Source organism: Pseudopodoces humilis, chromosome 21 (assembly GCF_049639895.1).
Source record: "Pseudopodoces humilis isolate 2021_Gansu_Grassland_sample_001 chromosome 21, ASM4963989v1, whole genome shotgun sequence".
Lineage (NCBI taxonomy): Eukaryota > Metazoa > Chordata > Aves > Passeriformes > Paridae > Pseudopodoces > Pseudopodoces humilis.
This window is the reverse complement of record NC_142220.1, coordinates 765,797-792,641: the sequence shown is the minus strand read 5'-3', so window position 1 is coordinate 792,641 and position 26,845 is coordinate 765,797. Positions and strand designations below refer to the sequence as shown.

The window sequence follows — 26,845 nt, the reverse complement described above, 5'->3', positions numbered from 1 at the left end:
CAGAGAGAGGCAGCTGAGCTGCCTTTGAGGAGGAAACACCCCGTGCCACGGCAGTGTGTCACAAACCTCCCGGGCTGGGTAAAAACCTGCTCCAGGAAAGGCATCAAACCAGTCACAGGAACCGCTGAGAGCAGCTCAGGGAGCTCCAGCCCCAGCCAGGGCTCCTCGGGCCTGCTCCAGGCAGATCAAAGGGGAAAGGACCACGGGACAGTTGTGTTTTATCTTTTGCAGATCCATGAACTGAAAGCTTTTGTATTTTACTGACCCACTTCCCTAATCAAAATTAATTGCTTCATATTTCACAGGATAACTTGGCATTATGCAAATACCCCAGCCATATGTGCTGCTGCAGTGCCGAGCTGGGCTGAGGGGCCACACTCCCCCGTTACCCTGCCAGGCTGCTGCTCTGCAGCTCCGGAGCCTCCTGCCACAACACCCTGCCCCAGGGAGGGGACAAGGATAAAATCACCAGGCAGGAGAGGCCCAGGGAGCTGGGACAGGTCCGTTTGTGCTCAGGTGTGCTGGCCAAGGGCACAAGGGCAGGGCTTCTGGGTTGCTGCTCCGGGGCTGCAGGAAAATCGGCGTTGCCTGAAGTGCTGAAGATGAGAGAAGTGACAGCTCCAACAGCCGCGAGTTCTTCCCACCAAGGACAGAGCCAGACGTTACCTGCAGGGTTCTTTCGCTGATCATTAAAGAAGCAAAGCAGCAACTGCTCCCCTGCACCCGGAGCGGGGCTGGGCCCCGGCACCGCTGGGAGCAGGACTGGGGCCGGTCTGGGGCTCCCCCCGGGCCCGGCAGCCCCACAGCTCCTCCTGTCCCCGGATCCCGGGGCTCCCGCTGCGGCTTCCCCTGCTCCGGGCGGCCCCGACCCACGGGCTGCTCCTGCCCCGCACCCGGGAACCGGCGGACACAGCCCGGGACCCCGGCACCGGCACCGGGGGCACCCGCGGCCCGGCACCGGCACCGACAACCCCGCGCACCCCGCACACATCTGTACATGCACACTCTGCACATCTGCACACACCTGTACATACACATCTGTGCACACACCTGTACATACACATCTGTGCACACATCTGTGCACACACCTGTACATACACATCTGTGCACACACGCACACGCCACACACTCATCCCCCGCACATCCCCGCAGTTCCTCCCTGCACAGTCTCCTCTGCCCACGGACACACGGACACACACGGACACACAGACACACGGACACACACGGACACACGGACACACACGGACACACACGGACACACGGACACACACGGACACACGGACACACACGGACACACACGGACACACACGGACACACAGACACACGGACACACACGGACACACACGGACACACGGACACACACGGACACACGGACACACAGACACACGGACACACACGGACACACGGACACACGGACACACGGACACACAGACACACGGACACACACGGACACACGGACACACGGACACACGGACACACACGGACACACACACGGACACACACGGACACACACGGACAAACAGACACACGGACACACGGACACACACATGGACACACGGACACACGGACACACGGACACACGGACACACACACGGACACACACGGACACACACGGACACACGGACACACACGGACACACACGGACACACACGGACACACGGACACACACGGACACACGGACACACAGACACACGGACACACACGGACACACGGACACACGGACACACGGACACACACGGACACACACGGACACACACGGACACACGGACACACACGGACACACGGACACACAGACACACGGACACACACGGACACACGGACACACACGGACACACGGACACACGGACACACAGACACACGGACACACACGGACACACACGGACACACGGACACACAGACACACGGACACACACGGACACACGGACACACAGACACACGGACACACACGGACACACGGACGCGCTCTCACGCTCCCACAATCACCACCTCTCGCTCCGTCACTCGCTCACGCCGCGCTCCCACGCGGGCCCCCCCTCGGCGGGCCGGGATTCCGCGCTCCGTGCCGCCCCGCCGGCCCCGCCCGGCCGCGATAAAAGCGGCGGCGCCGCAGCGGAGCCGGAGCCGGCCCGGGGCGAGCGGAGCCGAGCGGAGCCATGGCCGCGGGGCCGCCCGGCACCCGCCCCCTCCTGCCGCTGCTGCCGCCGCTGCTGCTGCTGCTGGGGCCGGCGCTCGGCCAAGGGCTGGGGCAGACGCGCTTCGTGTGCACCTCGGTGCCGCTGGACGGGGACGTGTGCGCCGCCTCGGCGCTGGGCACCGGCTCGGCCGAGGAGCTGAAGGGCACGGTGCTGCAGCTGCGGGAGACGGTGCTGCAGCAGAAGGAGACCATCATGAACCAGAAGGAGACGATCCGCGAGCTCACGGCCAAGCTGGGCCGCTGCGAGAGCCAGAGCGTGCTGGAGCCGCCCGGAGAGGGAAAGGGCAGAAAGGGCTTCTCCAAGAACACCATGGGCGACCTGTCGCGGCCGGCAGCCGCCGAGACCCTCAGCCAGCTGGGGCAGACGCTGCAGTCCCTGAAAACCCGGTTGGAGAACCTGGAGGTACGCGAGAAGAGCCCGGGAGCCGCACAGCCGGGCACCGGGAGACACGGGGAGCCGGGACAGCCGCGCATCCCAGCACCGGGAGCGCGGAGCCGGGCACCGGGAGCTGGGCGTCAGGGGAGCCGGGCAGCCGAGCGTCGGACGCCGGCAGAGCCGCGGAGCCGGGCACCGGGAGAGCCGCGGAGCCGGGCACCGGGAGAGCCGCGGAGCCGGGCACCGGGAGAGCCGCGGAGCCGGGCACCGGGAGAGCCGCTGCCCGGTGGTAACAGCCCGCTCCTCTGCTCGCCCCTTGCAGCAGTTCAGCAGGATGAACTCCTCCAGCCAGACCAACAACCTGAAGGACATCCTGCAGAACAAGATCGATGACCTGGAGAAGCAGGTGCTGTCGCGGGTGAACAGCCTGGAGGAGGGCAAGCTCAGCCCCCGCAACGAGTCCGAGGAGCGCGGCAAGATCGAGAGCACCCTCACCTCTCTGCACCAGCGCATCAGCGACCTGGAGAAAGGTACCGGGCGCTGGCCACCCCCGCCCGCGGGACCCCCGGGCCGGCTCCCGGAGCTCCCCCGCCGCTGGGGACCGGGCGCTGCCGGACGATGCGGGGCCGCTCCCGCGGGCGGATCTGCCGAGCCCGTCCCGTTGCCCACCCCGGGAGCGATCCCTGTCCCCCAGCTTGGCTTCCCCCGTGGCAGGGGTTGGAGCTGCCTGATCGTTAAGGTCCCTCCGAGCCCAAAGCCTCGCTCGGTGGTTCCCGAGGCAGCCGGTGCCCGCGGGCTCCGCAGCCGGGGATGCTCCGGGCGCTGCCCGCCCCGGGGATTAGGGAGCCGCGCGGCGCCGGAGGGATTTGCTCCTCGCTGCCATCTCAAGGCCCGTTACATAACGGGGTGGGGAGGGGGGGAACCCCCAAAGGGGCAGAAAGGGGGCCCGGCAGGAGCCCACCGGCCCTGCTCTCCCACAGGCCAGAAGGACAACCGGCCCCCGGACAGGTTCCAGCTCACCTTCCCCCTGCGCACCAACTACATGTACGCCAAGGTGAAGAAGAGCCTGCCCGAGATGTACGCCTTCAGTATCTGCATGTGGATCAAATCCAGCGCCTCTCCCGGCATGGGCACCCCCTTCTCCTACGCTGTGCCCGGGCAGGCCAACGAGCTGGTGCTCATCGAGTGGGGCAACAACCCCATGGAGATCCTCATCAATGACAAGGTACGGCCCCGGGGCGTGGGGAGGGCGCTGGGCTGGGGGGCAGCGCGGGGGGACCCCGGCGTGCACCCCCCTGACCCCCTGCCCGCAGGTGGCCAAGCTGCCCTTCGCCATCAACGACGGCAAGTGGCACCACATCTGTGTCACCTGGACCACGCGGGACGGAGTGTGGGAAGCCTACCAGGACGGCACCCAGACGGGCAACGGCGAGAACCTGGCCCCCTACCACCCCATCAAGCCCCAGGGCGTGCTGGTCCTGGGCCAGGAGCAGGTAAGGGCCGGGGGTCCCCGCTGGCTCGGTGCCCCCGGCGGCGCGGCCGGAGCCTCTCCCGCTGACGGCGGCTCCTCCGCAGGACACGCTGGGCGGAGGCTTCGATGCCACGCAGGCCTTCGTGGGGGAGCTGGCCCACTTCAACGTGTGGGACCGCAAGCTGAGCCCGGGGGAGGTTTATGGCCTGGCCACCTGCAGCTCCAAGGCACTCGCGGGCAACGTCATCGCCTGGGCCGAGGCCAACATCGACATCTACGGCGGGGCCACCAAGTGGACTTTCGAGGCCTGTCGCCAGCTCAACTAGGGCCACGGACAAGCGAGAGAAACCTCCTCAGCGGGTTCTTTTATTTATTTATTTATTTATTTATTTCTCCTCCTTCTTTTGCGCAAAAACAACCGAGAACGAAGCCACCCGACTTGTCCCGGGAGCAGGGATGCCCCGGCAGCGGGGCGCCCGCCCCCGGAGCCCCACGACCCTCCGGTTTCTGTCTTGCCAACGTCCTTCAACGCCTGCGTGCCTTGGCCTGGCGCGGCTGCGCCCCCCCGCCGCCCCCCGGCCCGGCCCCCGCTTCGCCGCCGCTTTCCTCGGGCACCGGCGCCTGAAAAGGCAGCGGGGCCCGGACCGGAGCCCCCCTCGGGGCTCCTCTTTGTCCAGCCCGACCCCCCCCACCCGGGGAGGGTGATGCCCCCAGAGCCGGGTGAAAGTCGCGACGTCCAACCCCGGGGTTGCGACAGCAGCTGGGACCCCGAGGAGGGGCGAGCCCTCCGCTCCCAGCCCCGGGGAGAAGCCGCCCCCTCCCCGGGCGAGCCCCGCGCCCCCGGCCGGCCGGAGCCGCTCCCCAGCACCACAGCCATAGCCCCGGGCTGCGGCGGGCACCGGGGCGGGACCCCCGGCGGGAGCGCCCCCGGCCCCGCTCCCCGACCTGCCGCACTCAGGTACCCCCGGCCCCGCCGCCTGCAGCCCCCCGAGGCCTCCTAGCGCCGTAGCTGGTGACAAATAGCCTTTACCGTCCCCTCCAGTCCAGCTCCCACTGACAGGTCTGAAGCCTTTCTGCTTTTGATAATACACTCTCTTGTTTCTCTTACTGTAAAGGGAAGTTTATAACCAATAAAAAAAAAGGGTATTTTTATGAAGATAAAAATATATATATATATATATATGGAATTATCAGCGCTCCCTGAGAAAAAACAACAAACAAACGTGCTTTGAGATTCTGCAGGATAAAAAGAGATAAAGAAGCGTATTTTGAGATAACAGATGCATTTTGTATGGTTTCCTTTTCTAAACTCCTGGTTTGTACTACAGATTGCAGAAATCACTCCCCAGCCCCCCTCCTGCCCCCCTAGGGCAGCCCTGGGCGGCAGTGGAGGATGAGGCAGAGAATTCACCCGGGGCTCCAGAGCCTCACGACCAACTCCAAAGATGCGGCAAAGAGACGGGCGGAGCGAGGGGTCCCTCCCGGCCGGGACACGGAGCCGGCCCCGCCTCGGCTGCTCCGCGGAGCCGGCACCGGCAGCAGCACCCCCAGAGCGAGACCCGCGCACGGCTCAGGGCAGCGCATCCTCAGCCGTGCTCTCGGTGCAAGAAAAAAAATCCCCGAACCATCGAGAGTTAATTTCAGTTCCTCCCGAGCCCCTGTTCACATCGGCGGGCACAGGCACAACCTGCTGAGAACAACAACGAGACCATGGCACAGGTTTAACCTCCAGCCCCAGGTGCGTTGGATTTGCCAAAAAAACCACGAAAGGGTGTGATGTCAACACAGTGTACATAGTGTACAGTAGGGGAGAGAATTAATGTATCTTGAGTTGTCATTATTTTGCTAACCAAAGCTGTACGTTTTTCCTACTCCCGGCTCTGTCTCCTTTGGGATTTGAAGGGGTTCTGACACCCCGCGCATCCGGCCCGCATCGGCAGTTCTGACAATGCACTGTTTCTACGGATTCTCATGCTTTTTCCATTTTATTGCTGGGATTACATGAATTGTTGACTTTATTTTTACACAATAAAGCGTGAAGAAAGACACCGGCTTCTCTCACATGTGTCTGTTCCCTGAGCAGCCAGTGCTCAGCAGCTTGTCTTTTTCCACAGGAAGGTTTTTACGCCTGCATGAAGCAGAAATTTCTGCCCAGATCCTCTTGGAGCTGGCTCAGGCACTCCCTGAGCCTCTCTGCCAGGCTGTCTCCTTCTCCTGTACCCTTAAACCGCGGCTGTCCCTGCTTTATGTAACACACCACACAAAGTGATGTATTTTTCCCTCCAGCCCCCGGCTGGAAGCTCCCTCTGGGTCCCGCCAGGCTCCTGCAGGGGCCGGCGGCAGGAGAGGCTCCCGGTGCGGGCACCACGGCACCCCCGGCCCCGGAGCCTCCGCTCCCTCCCCGCGGCCCCCGGGGAGCCGGGCTGGGCTCCAGAGGCAGTTCCTGGAAGGCAGCGCTCCCAGGGGAATCGGCCTGTGCCTCGCAGGGCGGTGTGGCCGCTGTGCCACAGGCAGGGCCAGCCCAGCGCGGCTGCCTCGGGCAGGACACGGTGACAGCAGCACCTCCTTGCTCCCCCGGTCAGCGCAAGGACACGGTGACAGTGACAGTGTCCCCGGGGGAGCTCAGCAGAGTCTCAGCTCCCGGGGGCCGGGGATGGCCACAGGGAGGGTCCCAGCAATGGCCACAGCGAGGGCCAGTGAGGGTCCTGCAGCCGCTTGTGTTGCGTCTTCCCAGGAGCTGCTCCTGCCACTGCAGCCTCTGCTGAAGGTGTCCCTGACGGGTCACCGGCCACCTCCCACACCTGCAGCTGCCAGCAGCCACCCCGGGGTCCCTTCCTGCACCCCCATAAAGCCTCTCCTCCTCCGGAGGGGAGCGTTTGCTCCTGCGGCTGCTCCACGGGGTCCCGCTTTCCAGGATGCCTCAGCCATAACCAGGGGAACGCGAGGGAAGGGAGATGCTTCGAGCCAGGCTGCAGGGCGGGGAGCCAGGCGTGCTTCTCACACCAAAAGCCACCGACCGGAGCAGAGTGACAAGTGCCGGGCACCCTGGGAGGGGACAGTGGGCACCAGGAATCTGCTGGGGGCAAGAGCGCGGGTGAGACAAAGGGGAAAGGTGAGACATCAGAAGTGTTTCGGGGCAGTTCCCCGGGTCCTACGGGGACAGTTGGGTGTGATGTGCCACCCACCCATCACCCAGAGCCGGAGGGGAGGCGGGGGACTGCCATGGCCCAGGGGACAAGCCAGGGTGGGCAGCGACACGGGCCCAGGGGCACAGCGGGCGCTGAGGGGGTGCTGAGGAGAGCGGTGCAGCCACGAGTTGCCCCTTCCCCCCTTCTCCAGATTCCCCCCGAGCGCAGAAGGGATTGAGAGCAGCGTCTCCCCAGGCTCACAGAGGCAGCAGCCCTGGCAGCCTCCCCGCACGCCCCTGCCCGGGCACCCCCAGCCCTCGGAGCAGCTCAGCCCTCGTTGGGGACGCAGACGCCGTCCCCCCCCGCCCCCAAAACGCAGCTGCTCCAAGGACAGGCTGCTGGGCTCCGTGTCCCCGGGAACAACCCACATCCTCGCCAGGGGATGCTATTTATACCCAGGGAACGGCTCCTGCCTCGCTCTCAGCCCCCAGCCCCGAGCAGGGCCCCGGCCCTGGGGCGCTGCCACAACACCCTCGGCCCCCCCCGTGCCAAGGCGAGGTCCCGGTGCCCACCCGCGGCTGCGGGAGAGCGAACGATCGATGCCCCAGGCAGAGGCTTGCGCTGCTCCACAATCCCAGCCGCAATAACGAAATGACACGAGCAGACGGGTTTGTTTTTTTCTGGGGTGTCTGGAAGCGCTGCTGCGGGGGAAGGGGGGCTATCCCCACCTCAAAGCCGTGGCACGGCGGGGGAGGCTGCGGGTGGGATGCGGTGGCTGAGGGAGCTGCAGGAGCTCCTGCACTCAGCGGGACCCTCGAACTCCTCTTACTCCCCAAAACCTGTGGGTGTTGATGGGTGCGGCCAGCCCAGGCCGCCAGAAGAGAGGCAGAGCAGCCCCAGCCGGGGCCATCCCTGTTCCTGTCCCTGTTCCTGTTCCTGTCCCTGTCCCAGCTCGGCACGACCCGCGTGTCCCAGCTCCTGCAGGAGGAGGAGGATCCCGGGAGGGGTGAGGAGCAGCCCGGCCCATCAATCCCGCACCGTCCCGACACATCCCGCTGTACCAGGAGCTGCTGCTCGGTGGCACCAGCCCCGAGAGCGCCGGGATCAGGGAGCGCCTTCCCGCCCCGGCGCGCTAAATCCAGGAGCTTTTAGAACAGCAGAGCAGATGGAGATCTTGGGCTGCGTGAGGACAGGCCCCAGGACGCGGGAGATGGCTCAGAAATACCGACGGGGGCGAGGGAGAGTCCTTAAGGGCAGGACACAGCTGGGATTTACAGCTCTGATCCGGCCCCTCTGGAGACTCACATGGCAGGGAAAGGCCTCGCCGAGCACTCGGCATCCTGGTGCCTCCTCTGCTCCCACCGCTCGGGACAGCTCCTCCGGGGCTGCGAGGGGTGACAGGAGGTGATGGGGAGAGGAACAATGAAATATGCTGTGTTTCACAGCGGAACGCGCCCGGAAAGCGGAGACAGCGTGTCCTGAAAAGGCCTTTCCCACATCCCTGCCCGCACGGGAGCGCTCGGGGCCGCCTGTGAGCGGAGCTGCCTGCGGCACTGGGACCAGCAGCGTCCCAGAGCATCATCAGCACGCAGAGCCCGAGGCGTGCGAGGCACTAATAAATGCCGTCGTTGGATTAATTAGCAGTGGATGTGTCATGCCGTGCGCCAGGCCCGCGCCGGCTGCGGGAGCACATGGCTCCAGGAGAGCCGGATTAAATATGCATGAGCCAGGGAGCGGTGGGAAGAGCCCCCCGAGCGGTGAGGGGCGCTCAGCTCCCCGCCTGGGCAGGGCTGTGCCGGGGAAAGCACAGCGGGTTCGGCCACGGGGCTGCAGAAATCGCCCTACATTGACTGCCGAGCGGACGGGCGGGTCTGGACACCCCCTCCTCCCCGGGAGCCCAGCCAGGGCTGGGAGCAGCAGCATCCCGAAGGATGGATGACATCCCTGGGGGCTCCGACGTGACCTCCCCGAGCAGGGCCCGAGGGGCTCAGCGGGCGCTGGGCACACGGGGAGGGTCCCGGGGGTCCCCAGGGAGTGGGAGGAGAGCAGGGGACCGGATCCGGCCAGGGCTCGGGGAGGAGAAGGATCGCTGGATCCCTGAGGGCCCCGGAGCTGCGGCCGAGCCCTGCCAGGGCCGGAGCGCAGGGACCGGCCGGGGCACCGCGGGCAGCTGGACACCACCCCGGGCACCGAGTCAAGGCCGACAGAGCGTTCCGGTCACAGGCGTGAGTCACTGGCTGTGACAGCGTCCCTCAAATGCCACTCAGGAGCTTTTGCTGGCAGAGCACCGGTTCCTACACCCCGAGGCACTGCCCGGCCATCCTGGCCCGCACGGCTGGGGAGGGGCTTCCTCGAACCCTCCCTCCCTCCGCAGAGCCCAACCACGACGGGCCGGGGCCACACGGAACCGGCAATTCCAGAGCAAACGATGCTTTCCAGAGCCTCTGCAAGTGCTGCTTCCCCAGCCAGGGCTGAGTCCCGGCAGCTCCCGGCAGCAGGGAGACCCCATCCCTCCCCACGGGGGGCTGCAGCTGCCGGGAACACGGGCCTGCCCCCCCTTTTTGCCTTCCCAGAATCTTTTCACAGCCTTTCCCCGGGCTCCTCCTCCTGCGATTTTCCCAGCTGCTGTCAAACGTCACCTCGGCAGCTGCTTCCTCCATCCCTCCTGTTCATCCCGATGGATTATGGAGGGGCTGGGATCTCAGACTCCTCAAGGAGCTCTGGGCGGATCCTCCTCTGGCTGGGGATCCCATGAGGGGTCCTGACCCTCTCCCGGGGGGAATAACAACCCACCTCCCACCGGAGCATCCCCGAGCGAGCCCCGCTCCGCCCGGGACAGCCCGCGGGCGGGCACGGAGCGGAGGAAAAACTCTGTCTTCCAAAACTGATTAAAAATAGATGCAGCATTAAACTAATTATGCTGATTAATTAGCATTTGTGGAGCAGAGCGGGCACAGGAGGGGGCACACGGGGAGGAGTGGGGTCAGAGCCCACCCTGTGCTGCCCAGGCACCCCCAGGGTCCCCAGCGCTGCCCAGGACCGGGGGCAGCACATCTTGGGGTCCCCAGGCCCCCACTTCCCTCCCTGTCAGCAACAGCCGCCAAACCCCAGAGCGCTGCTGGGAACTGGGTCAGCGATCGCCTGCGGCACTTTGGAACCTCGCTCATCCTGCCGAGCCTCCGGGGCAGCCCCAAACCTGCGGCCACCCCCGGGCCGGCCGGCAGCGAGGGAAGGAGCGATGGAGAGGTCTGGAGCAGCCTCCAAATCCCCTCCTGGCCGGAGGGATGAGCAGGGACTCAGGGCTCCCGCGGGCTGCTCCTTTGGAAGCTGAGGAACGACCGCATCCCACACGTGGGATCTGCCCCCCAACACCTGATGGGGGTAGAAAACCCCACAGGGACACCGCGGGGCTGATTTATTCCTTCTGGAAAGCGGAGCAGGACCCCGGGTGTCCCCAGTGATGGTGCCCAGCCCCTGCTCACAGCAGCCTTTCCTCTCCAGCCCCCCAAAGCCGCCCCGTGCCCATTTTCACCGTGGATTTGGGATGGGCTGCTCTCCACGATTGGCAACGCTTTCGGCTCCCTTCTGCTCCCTCCCCAGGCCCCCAAATGTTGGTGCATTAATATTCATGAGCCCTGTGGAAGCATCCAGGGCTCTTCCCAAGGGCTGGATCAGGGGCAGGGTCCCGGGCACTCTCCTGCTGCAGCTCCCTCCCCTGGCTCCCGGCGCACTCCGGCAGATCCCGGCCCGGAGGATGGGGAGCAGCGGCGGGGGAAAGGAGCCCATTTCCAGCAAAATGGAATTTATCCGCCCGCACTCGGAGGCATGAGGGGGCTCCGGGCGGCCGCGGGGACCGCACAGACCTGGCCGGAGGGCTTCAGGCTGTGGAGGGGGACTGGGATGCTGTCCCCAAAGGGCCGGGGTGGCTCTGGCCCCGCTGGTGCCCCACGGCTGGGGCAGAGCCTCGGGGCCGCAGCAGCTCAGGCACGAGCACGAAGCGCATCACATTAATTGGATCCCAGTTTACCGCAAACAAAGAGAAGGCAGGTGACATTTACCTAGCAGAGTAATTGATATCCGAGTAATTTGCTGGAGTAACCTCATTACACGCCAGCTGGATTTCCACACCCTCCCAATCCCACTCATTACAAACAAGGTTTGTGTGTTAATCAGAGCGCTTTAATGACGGTGCTGCCCACCATCCCTGCAGCAAGTTACGAAGGCACCAGATTTCTCACAGACTCCAAAGGCTCTCCCAAGAATCGCTGGATATTTTACCAGCAGGCACCGCTGCTCCTCGGGAAAAAGGGGGACGTTTGTCCCTCCCGGGACGGCACAAGGGCAGAGCTGGCTCCGGGCACCACCTCTCCTTCCCGCAGGCTCTCCCTGCAGCCCTGGCCCTGCCGATCTCCTCCTCCTCCTCCTCCCGGGCTGTTCCTCGCCAGAGCCCGGCTCCAGTCACAACACGGCAGCCGCCGGCAGAGCCTCCCACGACCCGGCTCGGGGCTCTCCCGAGCGCTCCGGCACCGCCACCAAACCCCGCAGCTCCCGGAGTGACCAGCTGGGCTCTGCAGGCAGCGGCACAGCGAGCCAAGCAGCCCGGCCAAGAAAAGCAGGAAAAAGCGTGTTCCTAAGGAAACATCCTGCATCGAGCCCCCGAGGTGGGAACCAACCCAGGAATTAATCACGGGCTGCTTTCACAGCCTCGGTTTGTGTTTTTGAAGCTGCTCGGGCTGCCAGGATGGGCACGAGGCAGCCCCAGCGTGTCCCCACGGAGGAGCCCAGCTCATGCCCAGCCACCCCCGGCACCTCTGCTCTGCTCGGCAGCGATCGCCCCTTGGCTACCAAAATTCCACCCAGGAGGGGAAGGGAGCACCTTCCACGTCCCCCTCCTCGGGGGGACCCAGCCCCCCAACAGGAGAGATCTGCTGCTCCACGGATTTGCTGCTTTGATTTGGGCTGAGCCCTGCACAAGCTGCTCCATCGCCCTAATGACACAGCTCATTATCATCTCATTTGCTATTAATTTGCTTGTCGAGAGAAATTCCACTCATTTGCTTTTAATTAATGGGGGCCTTAAAATAAAGTCGGGGGGAGCTGGCGGGGCTCTGGTGAGAGGATCAGAGAGGATCAACCACCACCAAGAACGGGAAGAGCAGGTGGGGTGGAGAACTATTTATAGGACAAAAGGGAAGGGAAAATAAAATAAAAAGGACAAAAAAAAAGAACAAAAAAGGGCTGCAAGGGAGCCATGGTGCTCCTCAGCTCCCTCTGCACGCCCGGGCTCTGTCCAGGAGCCACCACAGCCAAGAGGCCTCAGCTGCCACAGGAGGGACCAACACTAAAAATGCCCATTATGTCCATTAGATGCCCAAAATGCCCATTTAGAGCCAGAGCTGGGGAATGCTCCGAGATCCAAGGGCCACAGCTGCCCCAGCCAGCCCCACAACGCCCAATACCCCGGGAATGGGGGCTCAGCTGCCTGGGCCCAGCTCCACACACAGTGGGAGCCCCCAGCCCAGGGCTCAGACCTGCAGCTGGACCTGGCTTGGGAATTCAGGAGGGAAACAGCCCCTCCTAAACACACCCAACCAAACCAAAGGGAAGAGGAATGAGAACTGGGGGCAGGGTGGGGGGAATCCCAATAAAACACTTCCCCCATCCTCGTCCTGAAATACAAACCCTGAGTCACTGGAGCTTGAGCTGCACAGGCAGCACCTACACTGCCACGAGCTGCAGACACGGAGGTGGGAACTCATCCCATCCAGCTTCAGACACCTGTGATGGAACTCATCCCACCCAGGCTTCCTCAGAACTCCCAGAACAAACAGATTTGCGTCCTAAAGCATCTCCTCTCCCTTCTCCCGGGACCCCAGACCAACAAGGTGGGTGCAGGGATCCTCTCCTGATCTCCAGGTGTCCAAATAAAACACAGGGAGCAGATCCAGAGTCTGCAGCAGAACCATTCAGTGCCTGGGAGTCAGGAAACCCAACCCCAAACCAATTCTGCCCCAGTTTGTCACCCAGGAGCTGTCACTGGGCAGCCCCATCCCTGCTCATTCCCCAGCAGCACTGGGGGTGACCAAGCCCTGAGACACCTCCAGACTCCCAACCAATCCCAGATGGAAACTGTGACCACAAAACCCCCCGGTGATAACAGGAGGATTTACAACCAGTTGGCAAGAACTGTCTTCCTCTGATTCCCAACAACTTTACACCCAAAAAGCAAACAGAGAGTTAAAAAACACAAGCCATGTATGAGTTTATTTCAAAGGACACTCAAGCTCCAGTCTCTGAGTTTCTGCTAAGAGGTTTCAAGCACTACAAAGCGATTTTCCCTTCCCAGGGTTATAAACCAATTAGATAAAGACCAAGTTAATCCCTTATTGTGTCCAAAAGCCACAAGCAGACACCAAACACAGAGATTAGTCCCTTCCTTTAAGCACCCTCGTTTGGGAGCATCCCTCGGCACAGGCAAAGCCCAAAGGCAGGAGCACAGAGCCCCAGCTCCAGCAGGGCTGCACAGACACTGCAGCACCATCCTCCTCCTCCTCCTCAAGCTCCTCAGGTGACTTCATCCAGAGTCATCCGAGTTTACCTGGACTGGGAAGGAGAGTTCAGAGCCTCACGCAGAGGGAAGCTGGGGCAGTGATGCAGAGCTATTTTTTGTGCTGTTGTTTTGGTTTTTTACCTGATTTTCCATCACCCCACGGCAGAGGCAGCTGGGGGAGCTCAGGCCAGCCGAGGACAGCCCTGGATCCCCCCCAGGCTGGGCACACTCCATGGATCAGAACACCCAGATGCCAGCAGGAACACCCAGTGACAGACCCTCAACAGCCACAGCCTCACTCCCTGTCAGAGCTGGGCTCCAGCTTCCTACCCAAATCACAGCTCTGGCTGCAGAGCCTGCCCTGTGCCCACCCCACATCTCTCATTGTCAAATACCAACCAGAAGTACAAAAAAAATCGCCAAGAGATCAGGGATGAAAGCCCAGACATGAAACCTGAGATAGAACCCAGACACCCACCCCTGTCTGTGGCACAGCCCAGGCACGAGCCCAACGCTCCCCCTGGCCCCACAGCCCCAGGACCAAGGAGCAGCTTCCACTGTGGATTTCCCTTGGCAGTCTCTGTCCACCCACGGACAGAGCCTGGTGTGAAACAGCTCCGAGGCTCCCTGGAGAGGCGGCTCCTGCACGGGGCCTGGCAGCTCCCGCTTTGCCTTTCAACACCTGTCAGCAAAGGCTTCTTAGGGAAGTGCCCTGTCAGTGCCTGTGCCCCTCTCCAGCACAGGACCAGCCCCAGATCTGCCCAGCTGGGCCCAGGGCAGCAGCGTTTGTCACTTCCTCCCTTTTCCCACCCTGTTTCAGGAGGGACAGCTCAGACTCCAACACAGCACAGGCACAACAGGCTGGACAGAGAAAAGAACAGAAGTTGTACAATGAATTTATGCAAAATTGAGGTTAAAAAAGCCCACAGGAGCTTGACCTGAGCACCCCTCCCCACCCCCAGGAAATCATCCTTCTTCTTCTTCAGGCTGGAATCTTACACAGCCACACCAAGATCTCCCAGAGCACCTTCTGCTCCTGCTGCTCTTCAGGAACAGCCAGGATCCCACACCTTGGGAGAAGCTTTGGTGATGAGGATCGAGGATGATTTGGCCACAGAAGCTCTGGGCTCTGCTCCTCAGGCTGAGCTGGGGCTGGGCCAGAACTCCAGCCTGGGATCTGGGCACCTGGAGTGCTCTGTGTGCCAGGAATGACCTCCCCATCCTCCCGGAGGGAGACGGTTTCTGCTATCCTTTCCCCCGAGATCCTTCCTTCGGGAAGAGCTGGGCAGCAGGGCTGCTGGAGCTGGAACAGGGCTGCTGGAGCTGGAACAGGGCTGCTGGAGCTGGAACAGGGCTGCTGGAGCTGGAACAGGGCTGCTGGAGCTGGAACAGGGCTGCTGGAGCTGGAACAGGGCTGCTGCTCCCCAGGAATGTGCAGAGAATGGGAGAGCCCAGGCTGCAGGGACAGGGGCTCAGTTCCAGAGGTGTGGTGGGAGACACAGGCTGGCTCTGCAGTGGGAACACCTCAGCATCTCTAAATCACCCCCTGCAGCAGCCCAAGGACTCCAGCCAGGTGCTGCAAACTTACAGGTGAGCCTCTGCTTGCACAAGGACTTTAACAGGACTTGAAAATGAACCCTGAGAAATTCACTGCAAGGATTTCCCCCCGAGCAGTGGCTGGTGCTGTCCTGTGGGACACAGCCTGGCACAGCTGTCCCTCAGGGTGGCACTGGGCTCCTGCACCCAGCAGCACTCAGCTTTGGTGCAGGAGAGGGCCCAGCGAAGAGCAGCTCTGCACTTTCTTCTGGCACCAGACTAATCCTCCAATTCAGCCTCCTTTTTGCTGCTGGGAACAAAAATGAGAAAGTAGTTTTAAAAAAAAAGGAGAAGCCAACAGGCACAAACAACTGGCACTTGGTGAGCTTGAGCTCCTGCAGCTCAGGGGACCTGCCACAGATTTACTCCTGAACTGACACCCACTAACCCACCTTATGTAAGAGTGGGGGACTCTGACCCTCCCCACGACCTGGGGGCCAAAACCAGCTCCCTGCAGGTATTTCTGTTCACCCTCAGGTCACACCTGTGGGCTTTAGGGCTTTGCTTATGACCAGTGCTGAAAAAAGACCAAATCCCTGCTGCCCTTCCCCAGCTCAGGACACGGCGCTGTGGGAAACAACGTGTGAGGCAGCGTGGCCACACGGAGCAGGAATCACCTTCTGCAGGCAGCACATGTCCTGAGCTCCTCACTGAGCTCACCTGCTTACCCTGCCTGTACCTTTAATGCCATTACTGCAGCTCATGCCACCAGCAGATCCCCCTTTGCCCCCACACCCACCTCTCTGGGCTGGCAGGCTCCAGCACGTCCTGTGGAGCGCAGGGCAGCTTCCGAAGGTACTCCCTGGACCTAATGTCAGCCTGGAACCAGGGAGGAAAAGGACAAGCATGGGCTGAGCAGCCTGGCTGGTGCCTCCTCTGTTACCCCAGAGTGCCCCATCCACCCTGCTGTCAGCACAACCCTGGAACCCCAGCCAGGCACGGCAGCCTGGGGCAAGGAGAGCACCAAGCACAGCCCAGGAACTGCCAGGAAGCGTTGCTGGGCATTGTCTGGGTGTTCTTGCCCCCACCCTGGGGTGTTTGCTCAGCCCTCCAGTGCTGCACGACACCAGCAGCAAACCCTTGATGCCATCACAAGCACATCCTGGGCTCTTGGACAACTTTGATGACTGGCAGTTGATTTTTACAGTCCTTCAAAGTTTTATCTCTTTTAGAAACTTCTTTCCCAAACGCGCTGCCGTGCCATTTCCGAGCAGCTGCTGTGCCCACCTCAAAGGCTGAGTCTCTCCCCACTTACAAAGCAGGATGTGACCTTCCCAGCTGGAAAAGCTTCAGAGTGTCTGGTGAGGAGCTCAGAAATTGGGTTAACACATCCCCGGGGACTGTCCTTGAAGCATTTGCTGCTCTCCACCCTGTGCTGCTCCCGAGGAGCCTCTCCCGCAGGCCTGGAGCCCCCAGGCCCTCACCCCGAGCCCTGGCTGCAGGCTGTGCCTGCTGCTGGAACCTGCTCCACAACTGCAGAGCCTCCTGCCAGCTGAGAAGGAGAGAGTTACATAAGGGGTGGTTTGTTTAGGAGATTTTTTTCCCTTCTCTCTATAATTGGACAGTTTCATAACCGAACTGACAAATAACTTTGATCACTCTTCAGGATAAGCGATTACGTGATGGATTTTATAAGCAGGGAAGGAGGCTGCTCAATAGTCCCCACGGGGAGAGCAAGGAGCAGGAGGCACAGCTACCAACTATTTTCCTAGGGAAGAAAAAGCCCAACCACGTTCTGCTGAGAACATCAGCTAACGCTTGATGAGGTGGCAGTTCCCAGGCAGGGCTCGCTCCTAACACAGCACTGGAGTCAGCTTAAGGTGGTGATTAACCACGGGCTAATCAATAAGATGGATCACTGCCCTGCAATAATCCTCACAGATTTGGGCTATTTTCAGAGGGGACGAGTGCTGGCTGTGGAAATGTTGCTTGGCCCATTACCTGAGGGGCCAGGGTGGTCCCTGTGCACAGCAAGCTTGGACAGGGTGCACCCAGAGGGAGCTGGAGCCTCAGGACACCTCAGGACACCTCAGGACACCTCAGGACACCTCAGGACACCAGGACTGATGCCAGTCCCAGAGGAGAGGCTGATGCCTCTCATTCTTCTGAGGGCGAGTGTTTGGTGTTTCACAGAGGGTGACCTGCAGGCCAGCCCTTCCTGGTGGGCTGTCCCAGCAGCTGAGGGAAGCACCAAGTGAGCAGGAGGTTGGTGAGCAGCCAAGCAGGGACTCAACCCAGCCAGAGCAGAGCAGAGCAGGCCCTGGTGCCATCCCTGGCAGCTGGAGGGTGGCAGCAGCTTCCCTGCTGTGCCCAGGGATCCCAGGAAGAAGCAGGCCTGGAGTGTGGGCACGCACCAGGGATGGGCTGACCTGTGGCAGGAGGCAAGGGCAGCTCTCTCAGCAGGGCTTGGGACTGTTCTGGGGCCACTCAGGGTGAGTGCTGTGCTGATTATTCTGAGATGGCAGCTCCTGCCTTCCTCAGCTCCTGCCTGGGAGCTCTGAGGAGCAGCCCTGGCAGGACCTCAGCAGCAAGCACAGCTCTCCTGGCTCGGCCTGCCACAGGGACTGAGCGGGATGTCAATGCTGACTGCAGGTGGCAAGGGGAGTTCATCCCTCTGCTTCCTCTGAGAGATCTCAGTTCTCTCATCTGCACACAGGAGCTCCCAGCACAACCACACTGTGGGCTGAATGCAGATGGGACCTCCCCAGATCCCTGCCTGGATAATGCTGCATTCCTGGGAATTCCAAATCCCCTAAAGCTCCCACAGCAGCTGCACTGCACACACTGCCCTCACAAACCTCAGGGGCTGTGGGCAGCTGAGCTCTCATTTCATTCCCTGGGCTGCCAGAACTTCCAGACCAGGCCCTGATGATCCACAGGTCTTTCCTGACACTGGGAAACCTATAAGCACTTCTCCTGTCAGGTCTGCAATTTCTGGAGACATACCATGGCAAAAAAGGCCACGTCAGCCACCCATGGCAGGATTCTCCAGAGCCTCCTGTTTCCTAACTCCAGCTGCAGGTGCTCAAGAGCTGAGGCTGTCAGCTCTGCCTGTGCCAAGAGCTGTGGCAGTCACCACACAGAGGAAGCACAGCAGGGACAAGTCCCTTGGAAAGGTTTAAGTGTCCTCATCCCCTGCCATCCCTCTAGAGTAAACACTCACTCCCTGATGGACTTCTCATCTCTCTGTAAGAAAAGTGATAATAATTCATTCCATCACTCTAAGAAAAAGGTCACAGGGAACTGGAAGAGTCTCTGAACATGAGCAGATCCTGGAGATGGCTGGAAGCGGAATGAGGGTGACAAAAAGCTCCAAGACACCTTTTTGTTTCCAAAGGGAATGCTTCTCCCTTCCTTTGAACACGCAGAGCTGCAGAGCTGGCTCGGAGCTCTGCAGAGGCATCTGTCCCTGGCTGGAGCAGGTTACATAAGGAGCTCCTCCAGTCTGGCAGGTACTGGGGCTGAGCCTGGGAACTGCAGCTCTGCTATGGACACCCCAAGGCTTGTTTTGCTGCAGGGAGTTCTGATTTTGGGGTAGATTACGAGTCTTGGTTCCAGGGGACATTGGAGCAGTGCCCAGTGGGGTCTCCCAGCACTGGAGACACACAGACTGGAGGCACACCCCTGACCCCACCTGGCACAGCAGCGATGCCAATGGGCTGTCCCAGGGCAGAGTTAGGGACAGGGACACCCGGGCAGGACACCTGGAGTCACCCCTGGCTCTGAGCTGTGGTGCCACCAACGGTAGAGTGATCTCGGGGAGAAGGGAAGCACTTGCCAGGCCAGAAGCCCCAGAGGCTTTGAGCATCTCCAGAGCCTTTCCCCAAGTTCTGCTGAGATTTAAGATCAGCCAGGGCTGAGCCTCGGTGGCAGCTGCAGCTCGGTGGCAGTGATGCAGTGCTGTCACCTGCTGGCTCCGGGCAGAAAGGCCCAGAGGAGCAGCACTGCGGGCTGTGCCAGCTTCCAAGCACCCGGGAAAACTGCATTCCCAGCTCCTGGGGATTGGCACCAGCACCGCAGGAGAGCCTGCAGAGAGGCAGCAGGGAATGGGGCAGGCTGGCTGTGCAGGCAGGGCTGGGAATGACTGCGGCAGGAGAAGGGGCCTGGAAGGATGGGTGAGCAGCACCAAGGGCTGGGGGAACGGCCCAGCAGGAGCCTGTCCACAGCACAGGAGGGCAAACTGAGGCTCTGGAACAGCCCAGGGCTCGGCAAACGCCGCTGCCTGGCCCCTGCCCCGGCCGCCCCCCGCGGAAGCGCCGTACCTGGCGGATGGGCTCCGGGACGCGGAAGCGGCAGCAGGCCCTGACGAGGCGCACGGCCGTGCCCAGGCTCACGCGGTGCCCCACGGACACGTACACCGGCTTGGAGCTGTTGTTGTAGCTCCGCAGCGCCTGGGCAGCCAGAAAGGAGAGATCAGGCACTGAAGATGCTCGTTTGAACACAGCCAAGGAGGGGCAGTGGAATTAGGAGCCAGCCAGACCCCTCGGGTGGGGTGGTGGCTCTGTGTTTGCAGCTCCCAGCCCTCTTTAACATCTTCTCCACCCCAGAGTCTCCTCCAGGCACTGCCTGTCCCCCGTGGCCCTTCCCCGAACGCCTGAGCTGCTCTGGGATGCAGGGAGCTGTGCCAGCCCCGGCTGGCAGCACCCACAGGAGGTGTCTCACAGCTGCCTGTTCCTGCTCTGCTCTGAAGCAGACGCTCCCAGACTGATCCCAGGAAGCTGCCAGGGAACTGGCACCTCTCCCAGACTGCAGCTCACAGCCCAGGCTGCTGGAGCACCTCAGGTGCCACAGCCATGGATGTGAACGCTCCCAGCACTTGAGTTGCCAACTCCCTACAACCACCTGAGCTCTCAGGAGGGGCCAGCAGTGTCACTGGTCACCTGCTCACACCTGCCCTCCTGCACAGGACACAGCCCTGCTGTGGAGAGGGACGAGTGGCCAGGTGACAGCTTACCATGCCCAGGACCTTCCCTGAGGTGCCTGTCAGTGGGAATGTCTCTCCTGACCTCTGCAGGGAACGAACCTAGGAATGAACACACACAAAATCAGCTCCTGAGCACACAATTGCATGTGGCTGTCCAAATTCCCTTGGGACATTAAAAAACAGAGACAAATCCCAGCCTGGCCTAACCTGCTCCCTGTGCAGCTCGTCCCTGACCAAGCCATCCACCTGCAGGAGGTTCTTGGCCACACCAATGCACGGCAGGTCTGTCAGGACTCCGAGGTGACAGGCTGTGCCAAATCCTGCCAACAAGGAGCCACTGTAGCTGCAGGACACCAGGAAACAGCAAGGCCAAGGAGCAGCACAGCAAGCAGCAGAGCAGAGCTCTCCAGGAACAGCCTACCTCTGGGATGGAGCAGACCGTTCCCATCTACCAGAAGCACCTGAAAAAGCCAAAGCCAAAGTTATCTCCTGGGCACTGAGAGCACTCCAAGGAGCAAGCAGGGATGCTGGCTCTGGGGGAAGGAGAAATCTCTCCTGGTCCCTCAATTCTCCCCGTAAGGCTCTTCCTGCCTGTGCCTGACCCTAGAGCAGTGTGGGACTGGCAGTGCCCTGCTCACACCACGGGAGCCTGGCTGCTCCCAGCTCCACATCCCTGCTCCCTAAGGAAAGGGAATGGATGCTCCAGCACAGCTCTGACCGTGCCCCTCCCGCCCCACCAGCTCTGGCTCCAGAGGGAGAACACCTTTCCCAGGATTCTGCAGCCAGGACATCCCAGCTCAGGACAAGGAAAACACACCACACCTGAGGCTGGAGCTGGGGCTCCTCCTGCTGAAGTCTCTGGACAGCTTCCACCAGGACAGGGACCTCTCGGAAGGCCAGGAACCCGGCCACGTACGGGGCAGTGACGGGCACCATGCGGCAATCCTGGTACAGCACCTGGGGCAGGCAGACAGGACCCACAATGCTGCCAGAGCCCCTGGATGCTCCAGAGCCTCCTCCTCTGCCTCCTGCCCTCTGCTCATCCCTTTGAAAGCCAGGCACAGGGCAAAGGAAACGGAGTAAGGCAGCACCAAACAGTGATTCTGCTTTGGCCTGCAGATCACAGCAGGACTTGAGATTTGGCTCATTAAAATCCCAGCAGACAGCATCAAACTTTATTTCTCTGCTTGTTAGAGCTTTTACAGTTAAAGACAATTCTTTTGTATCATTTTGAAAGCTGGGAAAGAGACCAAAAATCTTTATTAGTTCAAGCAAAATGACTGTGAGATGCGAGATCCATGGCGGGTTTGGAAAAGCTCTCCTGTGTCACAGCCCATGTTATCAGCTGATTCTTTGCTGATATCCCAGCGAGAGCTCACACACAGGACTGCCCTGGAGCACGGCCAACACCTCCCTCTGCCCACAGCAGCTCCCACAACAGGCACTGCAGCTTCTCTGGCCCCCGGCTGAGTTCCCAGCCACCCCACAAAACTCCTGCAATGGGGAGCTGTTTGCATCACACCTTCCTAAACTTCTGCCTAAATCCTTACAGGTATTTTTTCCTGTTTATCTCTTTTGGGAACACACACAGAAATCACGGAATGGTTTGGTCAGCACTGAGTTTAAAGCCCATCCCATTCCATGGCAGGGACAGCTCCCACTATCCCAGGCTGTTCCAAGCCCCAGTGTCCAGCCTTGGACACGTGCAGGGATCAGGGGCAGCCCCAGCTGCCCTGGGTGACTCTGCCAGGGCCCCACCACCGTCACAGGAACAATTCCTTCCCTCTCTCCCATCTACGGCTGCCGTGCCCCGCCGTACCTCGAGCCCCGGGTAGCTGAGCACGACCAGGGAGGCGCAGGCACGGCTCTCGTCGCCCTTGATGTAGGATAAATCCACACCTCCCACTCTGTGCAGCCCGGTGAAACGGGGATCCTTCTGCCACTCCTCGGTGTCCTCCTGCACCACGCTGCCCTTCAGCCGGGCCTGCTCCCTGCCACAGCGCCGCGGTCACAGCGGGCCCGCGGGCCTTCCCCGAGCCCCGGGGGCCTCCCCCGAGCCCCGCGGGCCTTCCCCGAGCCCCGGGGGCCTTCCCCGAGCCCCGCGGGCCTTCCCCGAGCCCCGCGGGCCTTCCCCGAGCCCCGGGGGCCTTCCCCGAGCCCCGCGGGCCTTCCCCGAGCCCCGCGGGCCTTCCCCGAGCCCCCGGGGCCTTCCCCGAGCCCCGCGGGCCTTCCCCGTGCCCCGCGGGCCTTCCCCGAGCCCCGAGCCCAGCCAGCCTGGGGGGGGCACCGGCGGCTCTTCCTGAGGGTGCCCGTGGGGACGGGGACCCCCGAGCGCGGCCTGGCCCAGCCCTGGTACCGCTCCCAGCCCCGAGCGCGACCTGGCCCAGCCCCGAGCCCCGGTACCGCTCCCAGCCCAGCCCCGGTACCGCTCCCAGCCCCGGTACCGCTCCCAGCCCCGGTACCGTTCCCAGCGGCGGCGCTGCCCGGGGGACGCGGCCATGGTGGCACCGGGCCCGCCCGTCCTCAGCGCCGCCGTCCCCCGGAACGCGCGGCCGGGCTTGGCCGTTCCGGGCCGGCGCTGCGGTCCCGGCTGAGGGCGCGGAAGGAGCCGGGAGCGAGCGGGAGCTGAACGAGTTTATTGGGAAGGGGAGGGGGAGAAAGGAACGGGATTAAGGCAGGGAAGGAGCCCCGGCCGCCAGGGCTCGCTGCTCCCGGTGCCGCCGAGCGGGAGGTGCCGGGCCGGAGGCGGTGCTGCCAGCCCCGTGCCCACAGAAAGGCTGCCCGAAACAGCCCTGCCCCAGCACCACGGTTTGTAAAAAAAGTCCTTCATGTTCCTCCAGTGGCTCTGGGGCTGTGAGGATCCAGGGTTCACACGGAGTTGTTGGGCCTGTTTCACTGTCCTGCTCCACGGCCCCCTCTCCTCTTCACAACAGGTGTCAAAACAACAACCCCAAACCCAAAGAACAAGCAACAAGCCCCAAACAAAATGCCCAGAGTTCTGGAAGCCGTTGTGGCATTCCCTGGCAGGGTCCTGCCCTAACTCTCCCTGTGCTCCCGCTTGAAGAGAGCAGCTGCTTTCCAGGTCCCAGTGGCATGAGACAGAAGAATCCCATCTGGGAATGTGTCTTCCAGCTCCAGAGCTAATTCTGAGTCTTTGGCATAAAGGTAGGGCAAGAGCGATTCCTTCAGGCTGGAAGAGAGCAGAACAGCATTAACAGCTGGGCCCCAGCAAAGCACAAGTGCCACAACAGGAGTGCACCGCAGCACCCAAAGTCGATATCCACAACTGAACAGGTGTAAGTGCAGTGAGCAGGGTTCAAACAGCCAGCTGGAAGCACAGGCACAGCTCTGGGGATGAGCTGTGCCTCTGCAGAACTGAGTGTGTCCAGCCCTGAAGGCTGGGCTTGATGATCAGGGAGGATTTATCCAACCTTAATGATTTTGTGATTCTGTTTTATTATTTTATTCAAGTGCCTGCAGAAGTGTTTGTGTTTGTGCCCTGGAAACAGCTCCTGGTGTGTTCCAGCAGTGTCCCCAAGAGTGCCTGTGTGAGGTGGAAGTGACATCTGCCAGAAATGAGTGTGGATATTCCTGATGCTGCAGGCTGGGCCGTGGCCCTCAGGACAGGCACGAGCCAAAGGAGCCAAAGTTCCCACTGTGTGCACGCTCAGAGGCAGAGAAACTTCAGTTAACAACTGTGGTGACTTTGGGTGTGTAACTCCTACCTCCACTTGGGTCTGAACTCCTCCACGGCTTGGACACGCCTCAGCTTCAGGATGATCATTTCATGGAGCTCCTGCAGGAAGGTTTCCAGCCTGGAGTGGACCAGGAAGGTGTGCAGGAGCTTGGCAAGCTCTGGGGTGAGCTCTTCTTTGTAGTCTGCACTGACATCTGCAAAAGGATCCTAAAAATGCAGCGAGGGGAGAAGGAACCCAATAACACATTTGAGCAGCTGCGGGAAGGGCAGGGCAGGGCAGAGCAGAGCAGGGCAGGGCAGGGCAGGGCAGGGCAGGGCAGAGCAGGGCAGAGCAGGGCAGGGCAGAGGTGCTGGGGTTCCATACCCTGCCGAGGCGCAGCAGCTGCTCCGATTTGTGGGCACACAGGAGCTGCCACAGGGCTATGCTGTGTCTGAGCTGGCACCGTCTGAGGGCCTGGAAGAGAAGGACAGCTGTGGATGTGAGGGATGTCCTTGGAGCCCATCCCCAGCCTGCCCTGCCCAGAGAGAGCTCAGCACGGAGCTCATCCAGCCCCTTTGCCTGGGTGGAGCCCATCTGCCCTCAGTAATCCAGGTTCTGACATCACCACAGGCAGTGGGAAAGTGAGAGGGCTCTGCCACACAGGCTGGGCTTAGCACAAAGCAGGGCAGACTTTATCCTGTAAGAATCTGAGCTGTGCCCTCAGGACTGACCTGCAGCACGTGAGGGTTTGTCTGATCCCCCATCTGCAGAACTTGCTTGATGTATTCAGTCAGCAGCATCTCAGCGCTCTCACCAGCCATGGCCAGGAAGCCCAGGGTGATCTCGGTGAGGGACAGAGCATCACACACATCACTGTAGGACTGCAGCTCCCCACTGATCATGTTCATCACAGAACTGGGCAGAGCACTCTGAAAACCACAAAGTCACAGTTAACATTATTTTAGAGCCATTCATTTTTCTGTTCAAATCGCTCAAGTCACGGAAGAAAGACAAGAGAGGCCCAGATTTAGGAAACTGAAATGCTGAACTATCTCCCTTTTCTTTGCAAATCCTGACTGACAGCACAAGGCCAGATTGCATGTACCCAAGGCATGCTGAGAAATCAGCAGGTGAGCCTTTGGATGGACAGCAAACCCTTGGAAAAGCAGGGATTTCACGCTTGCCCTGCTTCCTGCAGTGCAGAAACCCACCTGCTCCAGCTTATTCCTGACATCACTGAACAGCTGCTCGTAGTTCCGGTCATGTCTGTACACCAGCGTGGGGATTCCCTGGCAGGAGAGAAAGCCAGGGATGTGAAGCTCTGGAATGCTGCTCCCAGAGCCCTCCTGGCTGCACAGCCCCTGCCCCTCCTACCGTCAGCGTGATGAGCGGCTTCCCCTGCAGGAACTTGCTGACCACTTGCTGCTGGATCCTCTCCAGATCGAAGTCCTGCAAGGTCTCCCCTCCCTTCTCCATGCTGTACTGGCAGTTGGACAGGATCAGAGGGATCAGGTCCTTCTCCACCTCGTAACTGATCAGGTGCAGGTCGGCCACTTCCGAGGGGCTGATCAGGTACCTGCAGGGAGCACAGGGCCTCTGTGGAGCGGGGAGAGCTGACAGGGAGGGAGCAGGAGATGCAGCAGAGCCCCAGGAGCAGAAGAGCAGCACACCTGTCATCCTCCTTGATGTGCCTGTTGACGGAGTGCACGAAGTCGTTGTGCAGCCCGATGAGGTAACTGGCCAGGGCCGTGGAGCACAGCCCCAGCCCCTGGCGCCGCGGCAGCAGCACCTCCAGCCTGCTGTCCAGGCTCAGCTCTGCGTCACAGTAGCCTTTAGGCAGCTTAATTTCCCCTGAAATACAGACAGGGTTGTTTGAGGAGGCCCAGAGCCGGCCCAGGGCAGGAGTTACCGAGCCTGAGGACAAGGGAACAAGGTCTGGTGAAAAAGGAAACAAGTTCAGGTGAGAACGCTACAACAGGGAAACAAATTCTTCCCCTTGTACCTAGATTCTTAAAATTCAATGGCCAAGCTCAGTTCTGAGGATATGGGAACTGATGGGAGGAACCTTGAGGAGCAGGGCTGGGAAAGAAGCTGCTCACCATTGGTGTCCAGGGAGCTTCTCAGCTTGTTCCAGACAGACAGAAACACATTCACTCTCCTCTCTAACAGGTCCCTCATCACATCTGAGAAACAACAGAAAGATAAATCCATGAAACACCTTTTCCTGGTCAAACTCTCCAACAAAGGGATCTTCAGAGCACAGCACTGAACTCCAGGCAGCTGCTCAAGAGACTAAACAGACACCAAACACCTTTCTGAAGGTATCACTTGCTCAGTTTGTTGTTTTTCCATTATTGTCTGCTCCTGGCCCAGGCCACAAAGATGGTCTTGGCCACCTTGGTCTGCATGGCCTTTATGTACTTTTCCATAAGTACTTAAAAACATCAGTAATTGTACTTAAATGCAATTGAAGGAGTTGCCACAAACTTCATGAAAGGAAGGGAGGGACGTTTATTCCATTCTTCAGGCAAGCCCTGCTCTAAGGCTGAGCTTAAAATGCCAACAGAAGCACTGCTGCACTGCACTCCCACCCCTCATAAAAAAATCTTCTGTGCTTAATTCCCTTCAAGTCATCTGGTAACTTTTCCAACTCTATCCAGGTCTCCAGTTAATTTGGGTGAGAGTTAAAAGGAAAAGGTGAATTTTCCCCTCCACTTTCAACTGGACAGTCCAGCACTTTCTGTTTCATTAATTACAATTTTGGCAGAGTCTCCTCACCTGAGTGGGGTTCCCTGAGGAATTCCCTGATGGAGCAGTGTTTGATCTCTGTGGTGTTCTGGAACTGCCTCACCAAATCTCTCTGCAGAGCCAGAATCTCTGGTAGGAATTTCACCAGCCTCAGCTCAGCTTCCTGGAAGAGGAAAGGGAG

General features: G+C 60.9%; 3 protein-coding genes across 8 annotated transcripts in view; 1 reads left to right on the top strand and 2 right to left on the bottom strand.

Moving 5' to 3' along the window:
* The first annotated feature begins 2,133 nt into the window (after nt 1–2,133).
* NPTX1 (neuronal pentraxin 1) lies at nt 2,134–6,087 on the top strand. 2 transcript variants are annotated; one of them, XM_088065421.1, is made up of 6 exons: nt 2,134–2,597; nt 2,893–3,100; nt 3,551–3,795; nt 3,884–4,063; nt 4,146–4,401; nt 5,370–6,087. In XM_088065421.1, exons 1-5 carry the CDS (start codon nt 2,154–2,156, stop codon nt 4,365–4,367), a joined length of 1,299 nt encoding a protein of 432 aa, XP_087921547.1. In that variant the 5' UTR covers nt 2,134–2,153; the 3' UTR covers nt 4,368–4,401; nt 5,370–6,087. The 2 variants fall into 2 exon arrangements, with proteins under 2 accessions (XP_087921547.1, XP_005530768.2); XM_005530711.2 differs by having other exon boundaries at nt 4,146–6,087.
* A 7,319-nt stretch (nt 6,088–13,406) lies between these two features.
* Nucleotides 13,407–22,795, bottom strand: ENDOV (endonuclease V). 4 transcript variants are annotated; one of them, XM_005530710.3, is made up of 9 exons: nt 22,702–22,795; nt 22,059–22,230; nt 21,062–21,196; nt 20,661–20,700; nt 20,447–20,559; nt 20,270–20,338; nt 19,578–19,706; nt 16,055–16,134; nt 13,407–15,565 (listed from the first exon to the last, which is right to left on the bottom strand). In XM_005530710.3, the coding sequence occupies exons 1-9, from the start codon at nt 22,737–22,739 to the stop codon at nt 15,535–15,537; spliced, it is 807 nt and encodes a 268-aa protein (XP_005530767.1). In that variant the 5' UTR covers nt 22,740–22,795; the 3' UTR covers nt 13,407–15,534. The 4 variants fall into 4 exon arrangements, with proteins under 4 accessions (XP_005530767.1, XP_014114900.1, XP_087921586.1 ...); XM_014259425.2 differs by having other exon boundaries at nt 22,684–22,753; XM_088065460.1 differs by having other exon boundaries at nt 13,407–15,562; nt 22,684–22,753.
* A 64-nt stretch (nt 22,796–22,859) lies between these two features.
* The window catches only part of RNF213 (ring finger protein 213), a 44,762-nt gene continuing 40,776 nt past the window's right edge, over nt 22,860–26,845 (bottom strand). For both annotated transcript variants that reach the window (XM_014259410.2, XM_088065458.1), the window contains exons 58-66: nt 26,695–26,827; nt 26,016–26,099; nt 25,587–25,767; nt 25,291–25,492; nt 25,128–25,205; nt 24,648–24,845; nt 24,301–24,390; nt 23,965–24,143; nt 22,860–23,429 (exon numbers count right to left, since the gene is read on the bottom strand). In XM_014259410.2, the coding sequence (XP_014114885.2) occupies nt 23,276–23,429; nt 23,965–24,143; nt 24,301–24,390; nt 24,648–24,845; nt 25,128–25,205; nt 25,291–25,492; nt 25,587–25,767; nt 26,016–26,099; nt 26,695–26,827 (1,299 nt within the window). In that variant the 3' untranslated portion in view covers nt 22,860–23,275. The remainder of the gene's footprint in view (nt 23,430–23,964; nt 24,144–24,300; nt 24,391–24,647; nt 24,846–25,127; nt 25,206–25,290; nt 25,493–25,586; nt 25,768–26,015; nt 26,100–26,694; nt 26,828–26,845) is intronic.